This window comes from Equus caballus, chromosome 14 (genome assembly GCF_041296265.1).
Source record: "Equus caballus isolate H_3958 breed thoroughbred chromosome 14, TB-T2T, whole genome shotgun sequence".
Taxonomy (NCBI): Eukaryota; Metazoa; Chordata; class Mammalia; order Perissodactyla; family Equidae; genus Equus; species Equus caballus.
In genome coordinates, this window is record NC_091697.1 from 77,595,805 (window position 1) to 77,619,888 (window position 24,084).

At 34.7% G+C, this 24,084-nt stretch overlaps 1 protein-coding gene across 1 annotated transcript in view; it reads left to right on the top strand.

Moving 5' to 3' along the window:
• PJA2 (praja ring finger ubiquitin ligase 2) overlaps positions 1–24,084 on the top strand; it is a 76,907-nt gene that overhangs the window by 10,808 nt on the left and 42,015 nt on the right. The window contains exons 2-4 of the mRNA XM_001504586.5: positions 11,034–11,151; positions 12,464–12,664; positions 14,107–15,157. Coding sequence (XP_001504636.1) covers positions 11,121–11,151; positions 12,464–12,664; positions 14,107–15,157 — 1,283 coding nt within the window. The 5' untranslated portion in view covers positions 11,034–11,120. The remainder of the gene's footprint in view (positions 1–11,033; positions 11,152–12,463; positions 12,665–14,106; positions 15,158–24,084) is intronic.

Below are 24,084 nucleotides of genomic sequence, written 5' to 3' on the forward strand. Positions count from 1 at the left end.
ATCCTATAGATGTTAAGTTGTTAATATACAAAAATTATGAACAACTTTATATTAATACATTCACTAACTTGAATGAAGTTCATAATCTTTGAAAAACACAATTTATCAAAACTGATATGTGAAGAAATGGAAACTCTTAAGTTGTGCAATATTTACCAAACAAATTGAATTCATCAAAAACTTTTCCACAAATTAAACCTCAAGCCCAGATTGCTTCACTGGTAAATCTTCCAAACATTTAAGTAAGAAATAATGCCAGTTTTACACAGACTCCTCTGAGAGTAAAAAAAAAAAAGAAAAGGAAACATTTCCCAAAACATTTTATGATTTTACCATAATCTTCATAGGGGAACCTGAGAAAAACATGACAAGAGAAAATTGTAGGCCAACATTTCTTATGAACATCAGTACAGAAATAGCCCAGTGATATGTAAAAAGGATAATATATCACAGATTTGTTCTAGGAATGCAAGATTGGTTTAATGTTTTAAAGTTAATCAATGTAATCCTTCTCCCTAACAGAACAGTGTAGAAAACCCATAGGATTGTCTCTGTACATACAGAGAAATCATTTGACAAAATTAAACATCCATTTGCATTAAAAATCCTCATCAAATTAGGAATAGAAAGAAACATCTTTAATTTTCTAAAGTGTAGCAACAGAACTCTACGACTTAGTGTCATACTAAATGAAATACTTTGTTTCATGTTCAGTATTTCTCCTTCTATTTAATGTTCTGCTGGCATCCTGAGCAGGGCCCTCAGGCAAATAAAATTAATATACAAATTGGGAAGTAAAAAGTAAAACACAAATGTGTTTACCAGCAAACTATTAAAATAAGTGAATTTAGCATGATGACTGGATCAAAGGCCAATATGCAAAAATTAATTGTAAGTTGCATGCTAGCATCCAAAAAAGTATAAATTAAAATTAGAAAAATACTTTTAGAATAACATCAAAATATGTGAGATACCTAAGAATAAATCTAATAAAACTTGGGCAAAACTTCTACCCTGAAAATTACAAAACAGTGCTGAGAGATGTTTTAAAATACTTAAATGTATTCCATCTTTATGTAGTAGGAAACTCAATATTGTTAAAATATGAGTTTCCCCTAAGTTGAGCTATAGGTTCAATATAATCTCAATTAAAATCCCAGAACTTTTTATTTTGGTCAAATGGATTCCAAAATTTATATCAAAAGGTACATGTCTCACATGTCAAGACTTGTGAGTTACAGTAATCAAGACAGTGTTGTGTTAGAACACGGTAAACTTACAGACCAACGGTCTAGAAACAGACCTTCATATGTGCGGTTTCTCGGTTTATGACAAAAACTTCACTGAAGTTAAGAGAAATCTTTTATTTTTAATGAATTGTGTTAGGTAAACTGGATATCCATATTTAAAGAAATGAGCCTTGACTTTTACTGATACCATATTCAAAAGTTTATTTGAGTTGGATCATAGATTTAAGTGTCAAAGCAAAAATTATCAAGCTTCTAGAAGGAAACCTAGGAGAATATCTTCATTACCATAGACAAAATATGTTCTTAAATAGAACATAATATTGATAAGCTAGACTACCTAAAGTTAAGAATTTCTGTTCATCAAGACATCAAGAAAGAAAAGGCAAACCACAAAGTGCAAGAATATATTTAAAATAAATAAATCTAGTGAGAGACTTGTATCCAGAAAATATGAGTAACTTACAAATCAAAAAGAAAAAGACAACCCAGCTTTTAAAAATATGCCAAAAAGTGCACAGGTTCTTCACAAAAGAAGATATCCAAATGGCCAATATGCATAGATAAAGCTGCTCGACATTATTACTCATCAGGGAAATGTCACAATGAGGCACCATCAGACCCCTATCAGAATGGCAGAAATTAGGGACCGACAATATCACGTATTGCCAAGGATATGAAGCAACTGATATTCATATATTGCTGGTGGGAATGTAAATTGTTTTAGTCACTTTGGAAATCTGGCAGTAACTGTTAGAGCTAAACATAACCGTATACTGTCACCCAGTAATTCTAAATTATATCTATCCAAGAAAGGTAAAAAAACATGAATAAGGATGTTTATAAAAGAGTTCACACTGTATGATATCAGTTGTATGAAGTTTAAAACAGGGAAGACTAATCTGGGGTAATAAAAGTCAGGAAAGTAATTGTCTGTGGCTTGAAAGGAGTTAAGGAGTTGGAAGGAGCAAGAGAGAACCTTCTGAAATGATGGTAGTGTTTTATATATGGATCGAGTGATAGTTACTCAGATGTATACATATGTGAAAATTTGTTGAACTATAATGTATGCTAAAGAGTTTCGTACTTTATTATATGTAAACAATTCTTCAACAAATGATTGCAGAGAAAAGGAAAATACTTTAAAAGTTTTTATCTTGAAGATTTCCAAACAATAATATGTAGAGTACAAAGAAACCCCCATGTACACATCATCTTACTTCAACATTTTGCCATGGTTGTTTCTTTCTCTCTCCAACCCCTACTCACGTATCCTCTTTTGTTTTTGTAGTTAGCACACATCTAAGTGTCTTAATAGCACAGATAAATTAATTTAGTCTGAGCATATTTTGTGATTTTAATCATCAAATGAAGTTTTGCTACATTTTGGTATATATAACTTTGAATTTTCTATTTCCCTGTTTTGGTTGTACCTTTGTTTTTTTCTTTTCCTGGCTTATTGACGTGGGAATAAATCTCTGCCGTTTTTTTATTCTGAACTGAATTGACTTGTGCATCCCAAAGGAGGGTGAGTTGACCAGGGCCCTCCTTATTTTTGCCACATCTGAATCAGAGATCGTCCTCTCTGAGAGGTAAATTTGAGGAATATCCTTCGTCTTGTTTTTTAGTGGATTGATAGTTTATTCTTTCATCTCAATTTGTCTTTGACTCCTCTTTAATCTTTTTTCCTCCTTAACCAATTATACTTCCATTAAACTACAGAAAATCTCGTTCTAGAGTGTTAGGTATATGCCCAGTCAATTCTTTCTTCACAGGTTTCTCTCTATATATAGTCTTTAAAAAAACAGTATTTTGTAACCCTTTTTTTTTTTTTAAAAAGATTTTGTTTTTCCTTTTTCTCTCAAAGCCCCCCAGTACATAGCTGTGTACTTTTTTTTAGTTGTGGGTCCTTCCAGTTGCGGCATGTGGGATGCCGCCTCAACATGGCCTGATGAGCGGCGTCATGTCCGCGCCCAGGACCCAAACTGGTGAAACCCTGGGCTGCCAAAGCGGAGTGCATGAACCCAACCACTCGGCCACAGGGCCAGCCCCTGTAACACTTTTTTAAAACAGAATAAGAGTTTATAAACATTTGGTGAAATGGAATCGTTACCATAATAGAAATTGGAAGTTTTTAACTGCTTAAGTTTTTTAACTACTCAGATATAAAATTTTTGGATTATCTAAAGATCTGTTTCTGATTACATATATTATGTTTATGTTTTTAATGTAATTTTTACTATAACAATGCTGAGTTTATTGTTCTTCTTTTACAATAGTTTACAAAAAAGTTTTCAGAGAAGAGAGGAGAGCTTTGTTACCAGGGCTAGCAAACCGATTTTCTTAAAAGTTTAACAGTTGTACTTTTAAAATTTCTTTATTATTATTTCTGCAGTTGTCCCTTTGCAGAATTTGGTAGTCACATCCTGGAAGTTTTCTTGTGTAGCAGCCTGTAACTTCCAAGCCTGGTGGTTGATAGTAGATTATTTGGTTTACTGCAATTAGTTTTAGTTATATGTCCAGTGGTTTACAGTGATATATAGAAATAATAGCACCTCAGTCCTTATTTATTGTGTATCTACTATTTAGATCTACTGCAATATTTTGGTGTTGTGTATATGTGTAAGCAACCATTTGTGCTTGTGGATAGAAGATACGAAAACTCAAGAGATAGTTTAAAAAGAATATGTGTGAGAAATTAAATGCAAGCTTAGATTGTTATTCAAAATAGATACTTTATTAATCTCTTTGAATATTTACTTTGCTTTAGCAGCTGAAGTAGAAAGATGAGATAACGTTAGTATGCTAAGTTAAAATGTAATTGGTTCTACCATGTATAAAACAGCTTTCTAGTAGCATTTGTCATAGTTTGTCATAAACTCATTTTGTCATGAAGTTTGTATTTCTGAATTTATAGCTCAAGTGTGATATAATTAACAAAATTTTACATGACTAAAGAAGTATTTTACTAAAAGGAAATACAGGCAAGATAATTATAGAAACTCACTTTAAAAAGAATTTTCAGAAACATTTTAAGGCATTTTGGAGGCATATATGTAAAGCTAAATATGGGCGAATATAAAATAATATTCCAGTGGGCTTGGAAGAGTAATCAGGACTTCCCCTTCAAATAGTTGGATCAAATTGTATTTGTTTCTCAATTAACTTTTCTATTTCTAGAAAAGACATGTTAAAAGGTGAGTTATTTCTAGGCGACCTACAGAATGGGAGGAAAATATTTGCAAATTATATATCTGGTAAGGGGTTAATATCCAAAATGTATAAAGAATTCATATAACTCAGTAGCAAAAAAAAAAAAAAAATCCAATTAGAAAATGGGCAGGGGATATGAATAGACATTTCTCCAAGGAAGACATACAGATGGCCAACAGGTACATGAAAAGATTCTCAGTATTATTAATTATCAGGGAACTGCAAATCAAAACCACAGTGAGCTATCACCTCACACCTGTTAGAATGGCTGTTGTCAGATAGACAAGAAATAACAAATGTTGGCAAAGATAGGGAGAAAGGGAATTCTTGTGCACTGTTGGTGGGAATGTAAATTGGTGCAGCCACTATGGAAAACAGGTGGAGGTTGCCTAAAAAATAAAAAATAGAACCACCCTATGTTCTAGCAATTCCACTTCTGGGTATTTATCTGAAGAAAACACAAACACCAACTCAAAAAGATATATGTACCTCACCATGTTCATTGCAGCGTTATTTACAAAAGCCAACAACTTAAGTGTCCATTGATGGGTAAGTGGATAAAGAAAATATGGCATATATATAGATACAATGGAATAGTATTCAGCCATAAAAAAGAATGAAAGCTTGCTATTTGCAACAACACAGATGGACCCTGAGGGCATTGTGCTAAGTGAAATAAGTCAGACAAAGACAAATACCATACAATCTCACTTATATGTGGAATCTAAAAAAACCCAAAAAAACAAAAATCAGACTCATAGATATAGAGAACAGATTGGTGGTTGCCAGAGTTGGAGGTCAGGGCTGGGCAGAATGGGTGGAGGGGCTCAAAAGGTACAAACTTGCAGTTCTAGAATAAGTCATGGGGATGTAATGTATAAGATGGTGGCTGTAGTTAATACTATATTGCATATTTGAAAGTTGCGATGAGAATAGATCTTGAAAGTTCTTATCGCAAGAAAAAAAGTTTTATAACTATGTGTGGTGATGGAAGTTAACTAGACTTATTGTTGTGATCATTTTGCAGTATATGCAAATATTGAATCATCATGTTATACACCTGAAACTGATGTTATGTGTCAATTATACCTCAATTTTTTAAAACGAGTTATTTCTGGCTCCCAGCAGATGGGTCACAGGGGTATAGATTGAAGGATTCAGTTGAAACTCTTCTTCTAGAAGTTCAACTGATTTCTCTCTCCCTCTCCCTAAAACGTTGTTTAAATCAGATTTAAATTCTAGAAGTAAGTGTTCCTGATCCAGTAGCTATTTAATGAGTATCTAGTAGGTGATAGGTGGAGTGTGGAACTAAGCAGCAGTTCTGACATTGTTAACAAGCAAAAGACCAGTATAATTCATTTTAATACTCTCAGCTCGAACATGGCACTTTCCATGCTGGGAATAAGTAGATCTATTAAAGGGAAAAAATGTATTTTCATGACATGGTATTAGAAAATCTTTGTTCTCGTATTAGGTGGAAATATAAGAAAATCGAGTATCTAAGTACATGTAATCTAAATTATTTGTATTTGTTATCTATTGCAGGATAATTTTTTATGCTGCAATAGATGTGGCAGCTTGAAACATTTATTATCTCAGAGCTTCTGTGCATCACAAATTCAGGAGCAACCTGGAGGGGTGGTTTTGGCTCAGGGTTTCTCATGAGGTTGCAGTCAAGATGTAAACTCGGACTGCAGTCCTCTGAAGTCTTGATTGGACCTGAAGGATCTGCTTCCTAGGTGGCTCATTCACACGGCTGTTGCCAGAAGACCTCAGTTTCTCTTTATCACGCAGACTTATCCATAGCACTACTTAAGTGATCTCATGCTGTAGCAACTAGCTTCTCCCAGAGAGAGAGCAAGGAGGAAGCCATAATGCCTTTCATGCCCTAGTATTGTACATCACACACTGTCACTTCTGTCACATTGTCTTCATTAGAAACAAGTCACTGAGTACAGCCCACATTTAAGGGTAGCAAATTAGGCTTCACTTTTTGAAGGGAGAAGTGTCAAAGATTTGTGGAGAGATTTTAAAATCACCACATTATTCTAATAGAGGTATGGTGATGTTACTGAAGTGAATAAGCTACATTGCAGAAATAATAATGTGTTATTTTTAAATATTATACAAGCCTCGTCATTAGTTTACTACTCAGTGGAGTAGGAGAAGTATGACAATACTGAAGGCAATTCAATATGTAGGCCTCCTATGTACCAACTTCAGTGTATATTGTACTCATTTAGGTATATGAGCACTCGTTATTCTGTTTGCTTAAGACTTCTGCATTCATTACTATTTAGATTTTTATTTTTTTAAATTACTTCTTCTTCCACTGGCTTTCATTTAACTTGCCTAAGTATCAGAGTTGGAGTTTGACTGCCGGTATACCCAAGTGTACCCAAGTATACCTTAGCCCTCTCTTCTCATTATATTTCTGCATTTCCATCAGAGAAGAAGTACAGACTTGTCATTCATTCATTCATCTGTTCGTTCAGCAACATACTATCTTAAACAATATACTAGACATAGTGCATGCAATAGACACAGTGCATTCAAATCAAAATAAAACAAGGCCTTTGTCTTTAAATTCACCAGTCTTTAAATTCTTTTCCTTGCTTTTTTCTCTCCCATGCTTTTCCTTGTATTCTTTTGAAGGTTATTTCTATTGCTTGTCTAGAGCCACTGGCATACTATCCTAGTTAAAATGATAAAGTGATGACTTCTAGGTTAATAATTGGAATATCTAGAATTAATACTTCCCTGATTCATTCCTTTAATTCTTAGCAACACATTTGTGTAGTTTTTTAAAATAATTTGTAAGAAGCATGTAAAAACTTCAAAGCATTTGAAATAAATAATTGTTACAAGAAGAGAGGAGTCATGTTATTTATTAGGTTAATAGTACAAGGAGCAAGAGATTAATTCAGCAAAGGAAACATCTCTTTAGAGAAAACTCGGAGACTGAATGTTTCCAGTTCATTTTAGATATAAATTTGGGACTGATGAATTAATCGTTTTACTCTTGACATACATCTGTGGTCTTTATTTCTTTTTATTCATCCTCTCTCCTCCCTGTTCTCCCTTTTTTTTTTTTCTTTCTTATAGTTCAGAGATAGAAATGAGAGAATGCTGTTGTAGACACTTGACTATAGCTGGCCTCAGATGAAATAGAGATAATTAGTATCTACAGAGATATTCTAGTCTACATTTTATTCATAAGACAAGAACCACTATTGAAAATAATAATAATTTAAAAAGCAGAGAGCAAGAGGGGCTGGCCCTGTGGGGTAGTAGTTAAGTTCGTGCGCTCTGCTTCGGTGGTCTGGGTTCACAGGTTTGGGTCCTGGGCACAGACCTATACCACTCATCAGCCATGCAGTGGTGGTGACCCACATACAAAATAGAGGGAGATTGGCACAAATGTTAGGTCAGGGCTAATCTTTCTCAAGCAAAAAAAAAAAAAAGGAGGAAGATTGGCTTCAGATGTTAGCTCAGGGTGAATCTTCCTCAGCAAAAACAAAAAACAGAGAACAAGAAAGTGCAAGAAATTAAAAAGATTATTACAGAGAATACTAGAAGGCTAGAAGTAAAAGTGGGTGAAATCTACCATTCCATAGAGTGGAAATAAGAAAGAAAAGTTTAGAGACTCTGAAAACAAGTAGACTGAATTTAGATCAGGAATTTGGATGGCTCCAAAAAGAATAGTTTTAAGAAGAAAGTGGAATCACATTAAAGAAAAATATGATTGAGAAGCAGGGTGATTTTCATGATTTCTGTACTCGTTCCAGTTCCTTTCCTCTCACTGTCTTTTAACAGCATTCTGATCATGCTTTTACACCCACCATTCTATCAAAGGTGCCCTTGCCAGGATCTCCGGTATCCTCCATGTTACTAAGCCCAGTGACCAGTTATAGAGCCTCATCATACCTTACCTTTTAGCAGCATTTGGCACAATGGATCCGTTCTTTTTGAAGCACTTTCTTCATTTGGCATCCACACGCCTAGATTTTTCTTTTCTCTCACTGGCCTCTGTCAGTTTTTCTGGTACTTCTTTTGCCCTGGACTTTTTTTTTTTTTCCCCCGCTGAGAAAGATTAGCCCTGAGCTAACATCTGTTGTCAATCTTCCTCTTTTTTTGCTTGAGGAAGGTTAACCCTGAGCAAACATCTGTGCCAGTCTTCCTCTACTTTATATGTGGGTCGCCACCAGAGCATGGCAGACAAGTGGTGTCGACCTGTGCCCGGGAACCAAACCCATGAACCCAGGCCATAAAGCAGAGTGCGCTGAACTTAATCACTAGGCCACGGGGCCAGCCCCTCCCTGGCCTCGTAATGTTGGATCATCTCAAGGCTCAGTCCTTGAGCTTCTTTCCTTCTTCAGCTACACTTAGATGTCTTGTCCAAGTTCTTGCCTTTTTGAATATTATCTATATATACTGATAATTCCCAAATTATACTAGCAGCTCAGAATTCTCCAGTCAACCTCAGGTTCCTGTTTAACACTTCTACTTGAAAGTCTAATAGATATCTCAAATTTAACACATCCAAAACTAAACTCAAGGTATTTTCTCTGTCTTCTGCAGATTTTCCTATATCAGTTAATGGCAACTCTGTTTTTCCAGTTGCCCAGGTTATAAACCTCGGAGTCCACTTCAGCTCCTTACCTTCTTTTATAACCTGTATCAGAAAATTTTCTTGGCTCTACCTTCATAATATATCCAGAATCTGACCGTTTCTCACCACCTCTGTTTTTACCCTGGTCTAAACTACTGTGATGTCTTGCCGGTATTATTTCAATAGCTTTTTAACGGGGCTCCCTGCCTTTGACCTTGTTCCCCTTCAGTCTATTCAAAACAGTAGCCCGAATGTTCCTATTAAAACAGAAGTTAGATAATATCTCTTCTCTGCTTAGAACTCTTGAGTGGTTTCCATCTCACTCAGAATAAAACCTGCATTTCTTGCATTATCCTTTAAAGGCTTATGTGATCTGTTCCAGCTCACTCCTCCACTCCCTAATTAATTTTCTGACCTCATCTGTTACTTTCTGTCTTGCTCATTGCATCCTAGACTTCTTGCTGTGATGACTTCTGGAAGTTCTTACCTCAGGATTGTCTGTTTATTCTGCTTTGAATTTCCTTTCTCCACATTTACGCATGGCTCCCTCTCTCGCAGGTGTTTGCTCAAATGACCTCTTCTCAGTGAGGCCTTCCCTAACCACCCTGTTTTAAGTTGCACACCCGAGCAACTCTTTATTCTCTGCCACCTTTTGCTGTGTAGTATGTATTATGTAACACATATTTATTTATTACTTGTTTTGTTTAGTGTCTACACACCATACTGTAATTTTAGGAGGGCAGGAATATTTGTCCATTTTGTTCATTGTTGTATCCTCAACACTAAAAATAGTGCCTGAAACGTGGTAGAATAAACCTTATTCCAAAGAAAAGGCTTTGGATAAAATACTCCTGAGCTTAAATCTATGGTCGTCCTTTAAGATTGTCATGTCTGTGCTGTGAATCTGGGAAGATTCAAGTTATTTCAGATTAATTTTCTTATTATTAAAGCAGTATTAATTAGAGCTCATGCTTTTGCCAGTACGTTAAGAATTAGGTGTTTGGTATTCTTTTACCCTTTTCCTATTGCTAACAATCTCACTGGATTCAGATATATTAGAAGAGCACAACCTGTTGCTGAATTTATAGTTTATATGAGGGATCGTGTATGTACACTTAATACGTTAATATATAGCTATCCATGGCTAAACAGATAACATAAACAGTTAAACTCATTTGCAGAACTGTCATCTTCTAATACATTTGAGTTGGTGATAGGCAATTAGCAATAGCTCAGATGTTTAAGTGAATAAGGTGTTTAAGTACAATACCACCAAAGCCTTTACCAAACTTTAAAAAAAGCACAAGTTGCAACTTTTGAAATAGTAAATAAATAGATTAATTTCAAAATGGAGGAAGACCTTTCTATATTTGTTATATGGTAAATTTTAGTTTTTCTAATTTAGAATAGGTTCTTATTTGGGATTCAAGTATGTGAATGATCAATTGACTATTGTAAAGAATAAGTATATCATTATTTACATTTATTAATTAGTTATTAATTGTCATAAGCCATTATACCTTTTTAAAATGATGTTTGTCTTCTTAGGGTTAACTTCTTTTAACAATGCCAGGGCTAAAGTAACTATAGCTTGTTGGAGAAGCCAAGATAGCATAGTGTAGTCGACTTCCAAGGAGTTTGGTCATGTATCCCAGTAAGCACTTCTCCCACTATATTTGCTTATTTACTTAAAAATTATGTGTGTTGTTGTCATTATCAATCTTAAGGATGATGCATACTTCCAACAAGGTTTTTCAAAGAAGAAATGTAAATCTGTTTTCTAATACCCATCTTGATTGTTTTGAGGTTTTTTGATTGACTTGTCAGATCAGATTGTATTTAGCTACATTATTATAGGGCTAACAAAGAGCCTCACTAGGAGGAGGAGGAATATTAGTTTTGTCATTTTTGTTTTGTGCTTGTATTATCAATATTTTGTTTAATCCATTGTTTCTTTGTAGGAATCTTCTGCAGTTTATCCATTGTGTGAGTAAAAACTAAATCACATTCATAATTCCACTGAACTAGGCACACGAAAACTGCCATATATGTCACAGTATACTGAAAAAGAGCCAGCAGGTAAGCAAGGTGTCTTTCAATTCCTCTATCTTGACAACTTGGTATTTTTCCCTCCAGATACCTTGAGTACCATACATGACATGTGATCATGGTCTTAGTCAAGGCCAGTTTCAATCCATATATTGAATATTTGTAAAGCTTAATTTCTAATTTTCGATATGAAAATAAGCATAAATAGAAATTCTTATATTTTTGGACAGCCCCTTTTCTTCTGTTGTGCTTTTCACTTTGGAGACTATTCCTTTGGAGGATTTGTTAAGGGCACTAGTTCTGGAGTCATACTGTTGGATTATTTGACAAGTTAAGTTACTTAAATACTTACTTTTACCCTTAAATTTTTGACCTTTAAAGTAAAATACGGTGTCCACCTCATCAGGTTGTTGAGAGGATTAAGTAACAATGTATTGTTATTGGTATTGTATGTTATAAATAAATGTTTGTTTTTCTTGCACACTTGGAAGCAAATATATTTCTTATTTTAATGCAATTAAAAGTATGTAACTGTTCCATTTATTAACTATTCCATGTACTGTGAGAAAATATTTTGTTTAGTTCCTGCCATAGTATATGTAAAATCTAATTGACTGAGCAAACTTATACTTAATATATATTTAAAATAATGTCCTACTAAGTAAAAGAAGGTACTGTGTACCTCTCAGTCATCAGAACTTAGTATTCAAGTTGTTCAAATGTTGAGGGCTTTTCTTACCATGACGTGTACCATTGGTGATGTTTGACTTGGCTCATCACTATTTTTGTTTGGAAAATTTTATCTGACCCTAATCTTTGGGCTATATTTTTTGGGGTCCATTGGTTCTTTGCATAGGTTCCATTTTTAAAAGTTACCTGTTACCTTTTGACAGGAATATATTCACTCTTAATGTAATTGAAACCATCTTGTCATGTGCTGGTAATTCATTCAACGAATATGTATTGAGCACTTGTATGTAAGGTACTTTACTTAGATAATTTGGAGGATCATTCTCCAATCCTTAATGAGCTTTTGCAGATAATAAATTAGCATATGAAATATCTTTCTTGGTAGGTTACATTATAAAAATCTGAAATACCTTAAAGAAACCAATCTTTAAAAGATAATTTTTGGAGTAGAAAGGCCACATAACCCTCATAACATAGTATTTCATGTTAATTTTTGAAATATGTCTTATAGTGCTAGTAAGGTGCAGTTGATGTTCAGTAACATATGATTTGGCAAATAATAGTTAGCATGTATGTTGAAACAATACCCATATTGGTCCACCAGAATAAAGGTCAATGCTGTACCTCTTTTATTTTTAACATTGTTTTTCAGCAATGGATCAAGAATCCAGCAAGGCTGCCTGGCCCAAACCAGCAGGAGGATATCAGACAATCACAGGCAGGAGATATGGAAGAAGACATGCATATGTCAGTTTTAAACCATGTATGACCAGGCATGAAAGAAGCTTAGGTCGGGCTGGTGATGACTATGAAGTGTTGGAACTAGATGATGTTCCAAAGGAAAATTCGTCAGGTATGCAACATGAAATTATTTAAGAGTTATTAATAAGCATGTAGGAATTGATCTTATAATATTTGAAATTGTGAGTAAGTTTTTTGTGTGTCTGTGGGTATAAATGCTGTACATTTCCTATCAAGAAATTCTATTTTGAAATTTTTATTGAATTTAATATTAATAGTATATACATTTAAACATAGAAGAAAATAGAATATGGCCTGTCGTTAAAATATAACCACACTGACATGGTGGTGATTACATTGTTACATCCTTCAACCAGAGGAAATCTTCGTCTTTCAATCAAAAAAAATTTTTTTAATGTGAACTGAGTGTATTTTTCCATACCTATTACATTTAAATAGCTTTTTGTGGTTGTTTTAATTGTATTTCTAAATAATTCAGCTTGGCTGATTTGATTTTTTAAAATCACTTTATAAAATAGAAATATTAAGTAATGCTTAGTCAGTTAAAATTTCTTCATTATTCAGTGGTTTGGAAAAGTATTTGCAGTTATCTGTGTACTATAATTACACATTTTTGGACAACTTCCTCTTGTCTTGAGCAAACTTGATAATTCTAGATTATTTTTACTGTCATTTATATACAAGAATCTGAATTATTAGCTAAGATCATTCTGTTAAGGAAGTCTTTTTGTTATGTGACAAGATTGCTTTTCAATTAGAATCTATAAATTTTTGTTTCAACAAATCTCGAATGTCTTCACTTTTTATTATATTAGTAGTGATAAAAGGTAGTCGTGCTTAAAGTAATTTATAGAATAGATATGATTTTACTCTTGTCTCAGGTTTTGACAAACTATGGCAAAGAGAATCAATGTACTTTTTCGTTTATGGCTATAACATATCTAAAGTTAACTCACTATTGTAGATGTATTACAACAATCCATTTTGGGGATAGAAATCTAATATTTATCTAGACACTGATATATAATCTTCTGAATTGACATTAAACGCAATAAAGTCTCATTTCTGTTAGCTCTGTAACCTGTTCTTATGTCTCTCAGAAGTACTTTTGAAGTTTTTTTTACCTCCATGTGGTAAAAGAAGTTAAGTTTGAATTGCACACCCCAACAATTGGGAGAGCAGATTGGTTACCCTGTGATTTCACTTATGCCTCTCATTGTGCAGTCTCTCATTAGCCTCTCCTTTTAGTGTATTTTATGGAATATTTTAGATATTAGGATTTAGTTGAAAGAAACCTGTAGAAGACATCCAGGGGAGAGGATATTGAGAGGCTACACAATGGCATAAATGAACTCATGAGTGGCCAATCTGCCCTCCCAGTTAAGTTGGGGAGCACAGAAGGAGCTGTCCAAGAAATTCACTCAGACTCTCAAGTAGGTAATACTTGGTATGATTCTATTTAAATAATCATTGTTAAATAAAATTTTATCTAAATTAATCCCTCCAAATATGTTTCTTTTGTTCTCTATGAAGGTTCCAGTCCAGTGGATCAAATTCATTCATCTTTACCCAACAACCCTTTATTTGAAAAAAGTGAAACAGAAGTTCCCATTTGTGATACGGCATTGAATCAAACCATTGAGAGCAGTCCATCCTTTGCTGCAGTACATCATAGCGAGGAAGGCAGAGAGGCCTTAGGAAGCAGTACGAATCTTCATAATCACTCTGAGGAAGAATATACTTCAGGAGCTTGTAATGCTTCAAGTGTCCAAAATGGAATTGCATTGGTTCATACTGACTCTTATGATCCAGATGGCAGACATGGAGAGGATAATGACCGTCTTCAGCTTTCTGCAGAAGTTGTAGAAGGTGGTAGATATCAGGAAGCATTGGGCAATACAATATTTGAGTTGGAAAATGGAGAGGTAGAGGCATATACTGGTCTTTCCCTGCCAGTTCCCTCTTTTAACTGTGAAGTAAGAGATGAGTTTGAAGAGTTAGATTCAGCACCTTTAGTGAAAAATTCTGGTGATACTGAGTTTGTCAATCAGAACAATCAGGAATTTCAGAGGTCTTCTTCTGAAGATGAAGTTGTTAGAAAGAAACAACAAAATAATACTAGCCAGGAGAGACAGAGAGAAAATTTAACTGAAGATTCAGCCTGTGCTCCGGGGCATATTTGCAGTGAACAAAATACTAGTGATAGGGACAAGAACAGGGGAAGTCCTCCTGAACAGGTAGTGAGGCCCAAAGTTAGAAAACTGATAAGTTCAAGCCAGGTGGACCAAGAAACAGGTTTTAATAGGCATGAGGCTAAGCAAAGAAGTGTTCAGAGGTGGAGGGAGGCTTTGGAAGTTGAGGAAAACGGCTCAGATGACCTCTTAATAAAATGTGATGACTACGATGGAGAACATGACTGTATGTTCTTGGATCCACCTTACTCAAGGGTTACACAGAGGGAAACAGAAAATAACCAAGTAACACCAGAAAGTGGAGCCATAGCAGGAAGGCAAGAAGTTGTGGATAACACCTTTTGGAATGGCTGTGGAGATTATTACCAACTATATGACAAAGATGAAGATAGGTAAGTTTTCATGCAGTGCTTTGTCAGGTTGTGTAGTGAGCAAAGTGGTTTATTTCTAGTACCATGATGTTTGATGGATGAACTCTCTGACATGGTCAGGGAATTAGATATTTTGACTTAGCAAATATTCTTATTTACCAAGTACTAACCATATATGCAAACAACTGGTTAATTTTTCACAAAAACTTTCTTTGAGGCATTTCAGGAATTTACAGAAATTATAGGTTTAGATAATGACTATTAGTTATTACAAAGGGATAGGATACTAATTCTTTCAATTCATGGCATTTCAGTTAATGAGATGCAAGGTAAACATTTATTGTATGCAAAAAAAATTCTATGTTAAGCCAGTCTGGGTTTAAAAAAATCCAGAAAATTTTGGTTGATAATACTGTATTAACTTTGCCAATATATATTAATATCACCTGTTTCTCTATTTATGTATTCTTCTTGTTGCTCTTCCTGTCACTAAGTTTATTTTTAACTTATTTTCATTTAGCATTTAATTTTCATTAACAACTCCACATTGTACGTACTATTATTTCCCCCATTTGTGGATGAGGAAACTGAGGCTTAAGGTAGTTAACTAATTTCCTAAGTCACAAAGCTAGTAAATGGTAGAGCTGGAATTTTGAATATCTACTTACTGCCTAACTGCAGACTCTGAGTTTTACAACTGTAATTTACTGTTTTCAAGAGGAGTATAACTTTTCTTATAATAAGCATTTTGGTGCCTCTGACAATCTGGGATTATTTTTTTCCAAACTGTAAGACAGCAGAAAGAAGAGAGAAATGGAGAATTTCTTTGTCTGGCTGCTGACTTTTCATTACACCAGAGTCCAAACTTTCACGTACCCTTTTAAGCTAGTGGTAACTTTGACCATGCTCAATTACAGTGCAATTTCAAGATTTTATTAACTTGTAGAAATAATTATTTTTTTAACTAGAAAATACTGCAAAGCAAGAAATTTATCCTTTTTGAATATGAATGTCTTTTATTTCATTCATAAAATTAATAAAATATATTTGATTTTCTTTGGACATATGAATTAAGCTTCTGTAATATAGTATAAGTAACTTACAGAAACAATTGAAATATTTCTACTGCTATCTCGACGTCTGTAAACTTCCGGGGTTAGCAGACAATATTTATGTAACTTACTGTTTTTTAAGCTAAGGGTAAAGTTAGTTAAGAACTTTTGCCTGACTTATTTCTATTTTTTTCAGTTTAGGTCCACAACCTTTTATCTAAAATCCACAAAGTTCTGAAAACCAAAATTGGCAGCAAAACACGACCTGATGTTAACTTAGTTGCTGGGAGATCTGGATCTGAACTAAAATGAGGCCTTTTTCCCAAGTATTTATACATTTTGCTGCAGAAATATGAAAGTATTTGATTACAGGGTACTGTTTTGGACCCCACTGGGAATTATTAAGTAGTATTTCTAAATCTCAGGGAAAAAAGTCTAAATTCCAAAGCATGTTTAGCCCTAAGATTTTTGGATTGGATTGTGAAACCTCTATTATACCTCTAGGTTACAATTAAAAAAAAAGAAACTTACAGTCTTAGATAACTTATCTTTTCAAAAGTATTAGGTGGTTGTATTTTTTCCCCAGTTACATTTTTACTTTTTTGAAGAAAATTATTTAATTTGGCTGTGCCTTCTCCATTGTAGACACACTAATCAAAAATAAAAATCTTGTTTGTTTGCTTTTTATAGTCAGGCCTAATGTAATCTAATGAAGTTGATGAAATCTTTATGCTGGTTGCCAACCTCAAGAGAAAGGATAGTTTTCTTGGCTCTTGGTTTTTAAATTGATTTTTTTGGTCAATAGTTTTCTTTGCCTAGAATGACTCTTGACTTTTAATGGTTATAAGGTGTTGTCTTAATTATGCTTTTTTTCCTTAAGTGATATGTCAGTATTCTGAACAATGATAGATTTTTTACAAACACAATATACAGATGAGAAAAATGATTACAGTTAATAGAAACTTCTTTTCTTTTGACTTTTTAGTAATGTGTTGACTTACAGAACCTGTAGCTGGGATGTGCTTAAATGATGGAAGTAATTTTGGAGCATTCTTTAAGACACATTGAAATGCCAGAAACACTTAGAGTTGTTTTACTTTTTAAGACTCTCATCACAGAATAAGTTCTCAAGGATAGTGATTCTACCTAGAATTCCACTTATATTTGCATCTATAAGCCTTAAGATAAGTTTTAGGACCTCGTTTCAAGAGTCGGTATATTTTGAGGAGTAATTCTGGTTTTATGCTGCTGTTTCCACTTCCTCTCCCCTTACTCCCTGCAAAGGATCACAGTTGCCAGAATGCCTTTTACTATGGTGCCAGATAAAGGTTGAAGTTTAATAGCCTTACACTCCTTTTAGTTTCTTTTGCCACTTGCTCATCTACCTGATGTTTTACTGTAATCCTGCTCAGTTCTGATATTAGCAGTTGGACAAATGGGGAAACACAGTGACTTTACCATAAATATCTTAATGAAGGCATGACCCGTTTCTTCCCTGAGAAATTCTAAATGATCACTTAATCACATCTGAAACATTACACTATGTGGGATCAGCAGTGCAGCTGGTAGCATTGCTTGGAGCTGTTTGACAGGAACTGAGCACTACCTTATTAAATTAGAACTGCCAGGGGAATTTTAATAGGCAGCATATAATTACTAGACTTGGAATTAGACCAAAAAGCTGAACTTAACACCCTGTTCTTTTGAAATATACCCTGAGAACTTTAATAACTGTTTGAGGACAAGATCTTGAGTTTAAAAGAACACTTCAGCCATGCCAGCACATTTTAACCTTGGGCCTAACTGTTCTGAAGAGAGGCATGTTATCTTCTGACCATTTCTTATAGCACTTAAGGTTTCTTTCAGAGTTTTTATGTCCCTAGGCTTTAACCTTGCTTCAAAGGTAAAACTTACCTAAGATAAAAATGTCGGGACAACTTTTTTGTTGCTGAGGGTGTTGGGAGAATAAAAGGAATATTAGCCATTTAGTTGATTTCAGTTTGTTATAGTCAAAAAGGATTTATTGAAATTCTCTTAAGTGTCAGGCTTTGTTCTGGGTTGTCTGTAAACACAAATAATAATGATCCTTGTTCCGTTAGTGTTCACTAGCCTTATGAGGAAGACAGAATATACAGATAATATTCATGGGGCTACGTTAAGCTCCTTTCCTCTTCTACATAAGTTAGCTGAGAGCCATGAAGAGAGAGCTCCTCTGATTGCTCTGTATCCCAGTAGATAAACCATCTATGAGTAGCCGAAACAAAGATCTTAAAGCACATGCTCTAACATTTTAGCTAACCTTTCTATCTTGTTTGGAAGTTCATAGAAGTTTAGAAGGAGTAAATTAGGGATAAATAGGTTTGTTCCTCAGGCATGCTCAGAAGTTACAGATTGCAATATTCTGATATTAAGGGAAAAAACCAGAAACTTGTAAATGAAAGGCACAATTCTAAAAGAGCAACCATCTGGGCCTTATTTACTAAATTAAGCAGCCTTGTAGGTTTGAACAACTTCCATTCATATCACTATATTACAACATAGTTAAATGTTAATAGTGGTGAAATGTCCCACACTGCTTAAACTATATTCAGTATATTATCTTTGCGAATGCAGAGAATTGTATGATATGTTTTAACGTAATTTCCATCAGAGTATTTTCAATAAAATTCAAAAAGTATTTTTGACCTTCAGCTAGTCAGATAACAAGATTATCTAAAATTTCACTTTTCCCTAGGGTGCTATATAGTTGGGGTTTTATGGATATGATAAATGCCCTGGAAGACAGACAAACAAGTTCCTTGGGGGATTTAAGGGAATAAGAGGGTGGTTTTGGCTAGTTTACTTCTATATCTTTTTTATACCTAGCATTTGTACATAAATTATTTTGTCTAGAAGTCACATATAATTTCATTCCACATGTGAAAAAAACTCTTTTGGTTCACAACTGAATGCATAAAGAGTGTAACTTTTGAGTAAATTATAGTTGTCTGCTTTTGAATAGAGCTCCAAATGCTAATGGGAGATAACACTAATGAAAGAGCATATGAAAATCAAAGTGGTACTTAATTTAGTTTTTACTTTGAGAAATTTAAAATGTTTAACTCATGTGCTTTTATAATCAAGAAGAAATGAGTCCTCACTATTCCATGATCATTTTGTGTCCTGTTTCTTCTGTTGCTTACTTTCCTTGCAAAGTTTTTTTTAAATCTTTATGTTTTCTGCTTTTAGTTCCATACACTCTTGTCAGTCTTAGTAGATAACACTGTTTCTTTGCTTTCCTGGAGATACTGAAATAGTTAACTCTGAACTTCCTTATTTTCCTCTTCATATTAGAATATGTTAGTATCTATTCCTATTTTTAATTTCTTCTTCAATGAAGAGAGGTAACTTTTCTCGTTCTGTGCCTGCAGTAATTTCTGACACCTTACTTATCTATTATCCTTACTTCAAGGTTGCTTCTGTCTACCTCTCACTCTAATTTTTCTGAATCCTGGGGAAAAGCTTCACTTGGTCTTGCTCCTTCTATTAACTACTTACCTGTTTATATTTTCTCTTCCACTGCTGAATTTTCAGAATAAACATTTCACACTCACTGCTTCTATTCCTTCACTCTCCACTCTTAAATGCCTTCAAATCCAACTCCCAGTATTATTTCTGTATTCTCTAATGTTAACAGTGACCTCCTAATTTCCGTAGACAATTGACTTTTCTCAGTACCATTTTCTTTGACTTCAGTGCTACTATTGAGGTGTTTACTTACCTTTTCCTGCTCCACGGTTTCTCTTCCATTGACCTATGTTGGGCTCTTTTTTGCTTCATCTTCTCTGGATCCCAGGGCCCTGTAAACTTTTTTTTTTTTTTTAAAGGGTGACCAGATAGTAAGTATTTTAGACTTTGTGAACTAAAAGGCAAAATTGATGATATTCTATAGGTACTTAAATAAATGTTTTAAAATGCAAAAAACCACTTTAGGTTCCAGGCTGTTAAAAAATGGACAGGTGGCCAGATTTGGCTCATGGGGCCAGGGCATAATTTGCTGACCTCTGGTATAAAGAGAGACTAAGATAAGACTAAGCTGATTGGGTGACCAGGAGACTGATATTGCCATCCAGTAAGACAAACCAGACGATCTAGAGTAGATTTTCTTTGATAGAGAAAAGAGGAAAATGGTGTGCTGGTTAGAAATCCAATTGAAATGTCTAAGCAGACAGCTTATATAATGAAAGAAGTAACTACCACCTTTATTAAGTTTGTACCATTTTCCAAAAATTGTGTTAAACATTTTATCTGCGGTATTCATTTAAAGATCACTGTAGACTTGGAAAGTAAATATTAATAGCTCATTTTACAGATGAGGAAAAATGAGCTTAGGGAAGTTAATTGCCCAGGCTTGCATCATAGTAAGTATCAAGTCAAGATCCTAACCCAAATCTGACTTTAAAGGTTGCTCTTACCAATGTGGCATTCCACTGCCAGGGGTGAAAAGGAGGTGGTCATAGATGGAACTTTCACCTGATGTTAAATATACTACTTTTGTTTCTTCAGAAAGAAATTGCCTATGGTAGGTTTTTTGTTTTTTATAGTAAAAATCTTAATCACAGTTGCATAGTCTCCTCTGACTAGCCCTCTGAGCCAGTTTGGACTTTCAGAGCTACAAATTAGTAGTAGACAATAAGTTTGAAATTTATCATAGAAAATAGTGTTCAGAATGAAGTATTAATAGGAGATTGTCCATATGTTACTTCCTATCACTTATGTCACAGATGTGTATTAATATCTGGAACAAACTTTAAAGAGGATTAATTGTTGGCCCTTTTCAAGTAAACTAATATCACTAGAAGTTCTCTATCTAAAATTATGTAACTGCACTGTCTTAATTTCCGAGACCTTACGAGTACTATTACGAGTATTCAGGCTAATCTGCTTGGGCGCTTTTCTGGTAATTGTTAAAGAAAATATGATTTTGCACTTATGAAAAATACCTTTAAATGCAATGTTAAAGAAGCAGCTGCAACATAGTGAGTTGGACTGAATGTAAACAAGAAGTCTAGTTCATAAATTAATTGAGAAACAAAAGAACCAGTTTTATAGGAGAGGGTCTTGAAGGAATGATCTGGTCCTGAAGGTGAAAAAAGGTGAAGTGATTTTGAAGACATTCTTGACGGTGGAAGGAATGGTTGTGGTGAAAGTTCTCACTTCAGGACAGTATTTGTAATAGAGCATTCATGTAAGGGATGAGTTGGATATAAGAATGTACTAGTAACTGGGATTAGATTGTAGTAAATCAAAAATGCTATTGAAAGTTTAAACTCTTTGTTTTATAAGCCAGTATTTTCCAAAGTGGCTGAAGTATATTAAGTGGTACACAGACAAGTGTTTGATTTTTTTGTGTATGTGTGAGGGAGATTGGCCCTGAGCTAACATCTGTTGCTACTCTTCCTCTTTTTGCTTGAGGGAGATTGGTCACTGAGCTAACATCTGTGCCAGTCTTCCTCTTTTTTTGTTGTGGGACACCACCACAGCATGGCTTGACTAGTGGTGCCAGATCCACGCTGGGATCCAAACCTGCAAACCTTGGGCTGGGCTGCCAAAGTGGAGCGCTCAAACTTAACCACTATGCCACCAGGCCAGCCCCAAGTGTTTTTGATTTTTATCATTTATGTTTATTTTAATGGGAATCAAAAAAATATAGCTAGCACATTAAATTTGGAATTTTGTGGATATTCCTTAGGAGATAACTAAATGTATTTGAGTGAAAAAAAAATGTTGTTAAAAAAAGATTTGCGAACAGTTGTTGATAACTTATTATTTACAGGGTACTGTTAGAATGTTTTGTGTATGTTAACTGATTTACTCCTCATATGAACTCAATGAGTTGTTAGATACTGTATTATATTCACCTGATATGTGAGGCACTAAAGGCACAGAGAGGTTAAGTAACTTCTTGATAGCTGTTACGTGGTCGATTCAAATTCAGGCAAGCTGACTCCAGAACCTGTGTTTTCAACTCCTCTACCTTAGGACACAGTGTTAATGTACAACTGTAGCACAAATGATGAGGGCAGTAGGCAAATGGCTTAAGTTTGTGAAAGACTGCTTTAGGAAAAAGCACTGTTGAAGGTTTTTGGAGTAATATTATAAATGTATTATTTGATGTAAATTGAAGCAGTTGTGATATTCAAAATGCACATTTTAAGTGAGTTGAGGGAGTAGGATTAAATTTACAGGCATCAGTTAATAATTGACTGTCTAGGTCTAGGTTTGGAGAAAAGAACTTGAACCAGGGTGTATTAGGAAATACGGAGAAAAAGGAGCTAGGATATATGAACCATTATACAGAAAGAATGGAAAGTAAGAAAGGACTTAAACATGGGGAGTTTCTGAAGAGTCAAAGATGTGTGGTTTCCAGCTTGAGAGCAGGATAATACCATTGGCAGATAGAAAATCAAGAAAGGGTCTTATCTGGCAGATGGATTTTCTTATAAAAATATAACCTTCTAAAAGGAGAGTGAAAATCTAAAAGTGTTTGGTGGGCAGTGAGTGATTATGAAAGCTTAGTATGGTGGTCAGGGCTGGGGATGTATATTTAAAAGTTATCTACTTAGAGGTGAAGGTTTTGTATAATGAGGAAAAATGATACAGGCTAGGGTCTGCAAACGCTTTCTTAAAGGACCAGATAGTAAATATTTTAGGTTTTGCTGACTAGAAGGTGAAATTAAACATATAAAAAAAATTTTTTAGTTCACAGACTGTAAAAAACAGGCAGGAGGGCCAGATTTGGCCGAAAGGCTGCAGTTTACTAATCCTTGACACGGACTTCTTAAATATATTGACTTTTTTTTTTTTTTCTTAATGTTATGATAGATTACAACCTTGTGAGATTTCAGTTGTACATTTTTGTTAGTCATGTTGTGGGTACACCACTTCCCCCTTTGTGCCCTCCCCCCACCCCCCCTTTTCCCTGGTAACCACCGATCAGATCTCCTTATCAATATACTAACTTCCACCTATGAGTGGAGTCATATAGAGTTCGTCTTTCTCTGACTGGCTTATTTCACTTAACATAATACCCTCGAGGTCCATCCACGTTGTTGTGAATGGGCCAATTTTGTCTTTTTTTATGGCTGAGTAGTATTCCATTGTGTATATATACCACATCTTCTTTATCCAGTCATCAGTTTCTGGGCATGTAGGCTGGTTCCACGTCTTGGCTATTGTAAATAATGCTGCGATGAACATAGGGGTGCAACGGACTCTTGAGATTTCTGATATCAGGTTCTTAGGATAGATACCCAGCAATGGGATGGCTGGGTCATAGGGTATTTCTATTTTTAAATTTTTGAGAAATCTCCATACTGTTTTCCATAGTGGCTGTACCAGTTTGCATTCCCACCAACAGTGTATGAGGGTTCCTTTTTCTCCACACCCTCTCCAACATTTGTCACTCTTGGTTTTGGATGTTTTTGCCAATCTAACGGGTGTAAGGTGATATCTTAGTGTAGTTTTGATTTGCATTTCCCTGATGATTAGCGATGATGAACATCTTTTCATGTGTCTATTGGCCATATTCATATCTTCTTTTGAGAAATGTCTGTTCATGTCCTCTGCCCATTTTTTGATCGGGTTGTTTGTTTTTTTGTTGCTAATCAGTGTGAGTTCTTTGTATATTATGGAGATTAACCCTATGTCAGATAAGTGGCATGTAAATATTTTTTCCCATTAGTGGGCTGTTTTCTTGTTTCAATCCTGTTTTCCCTTGCCTTGAAGAAGCTCTTTAGTCTGATGAAGTCCCATTTGTTCGTTCTTTCTATTGTTTCCCTCGTCTGAGGGGTTATGGTGTCTGAAAAGATTCTTTTGAAACTGATGTCAAAGAGTGTACTGCCTATATTCTCTTCC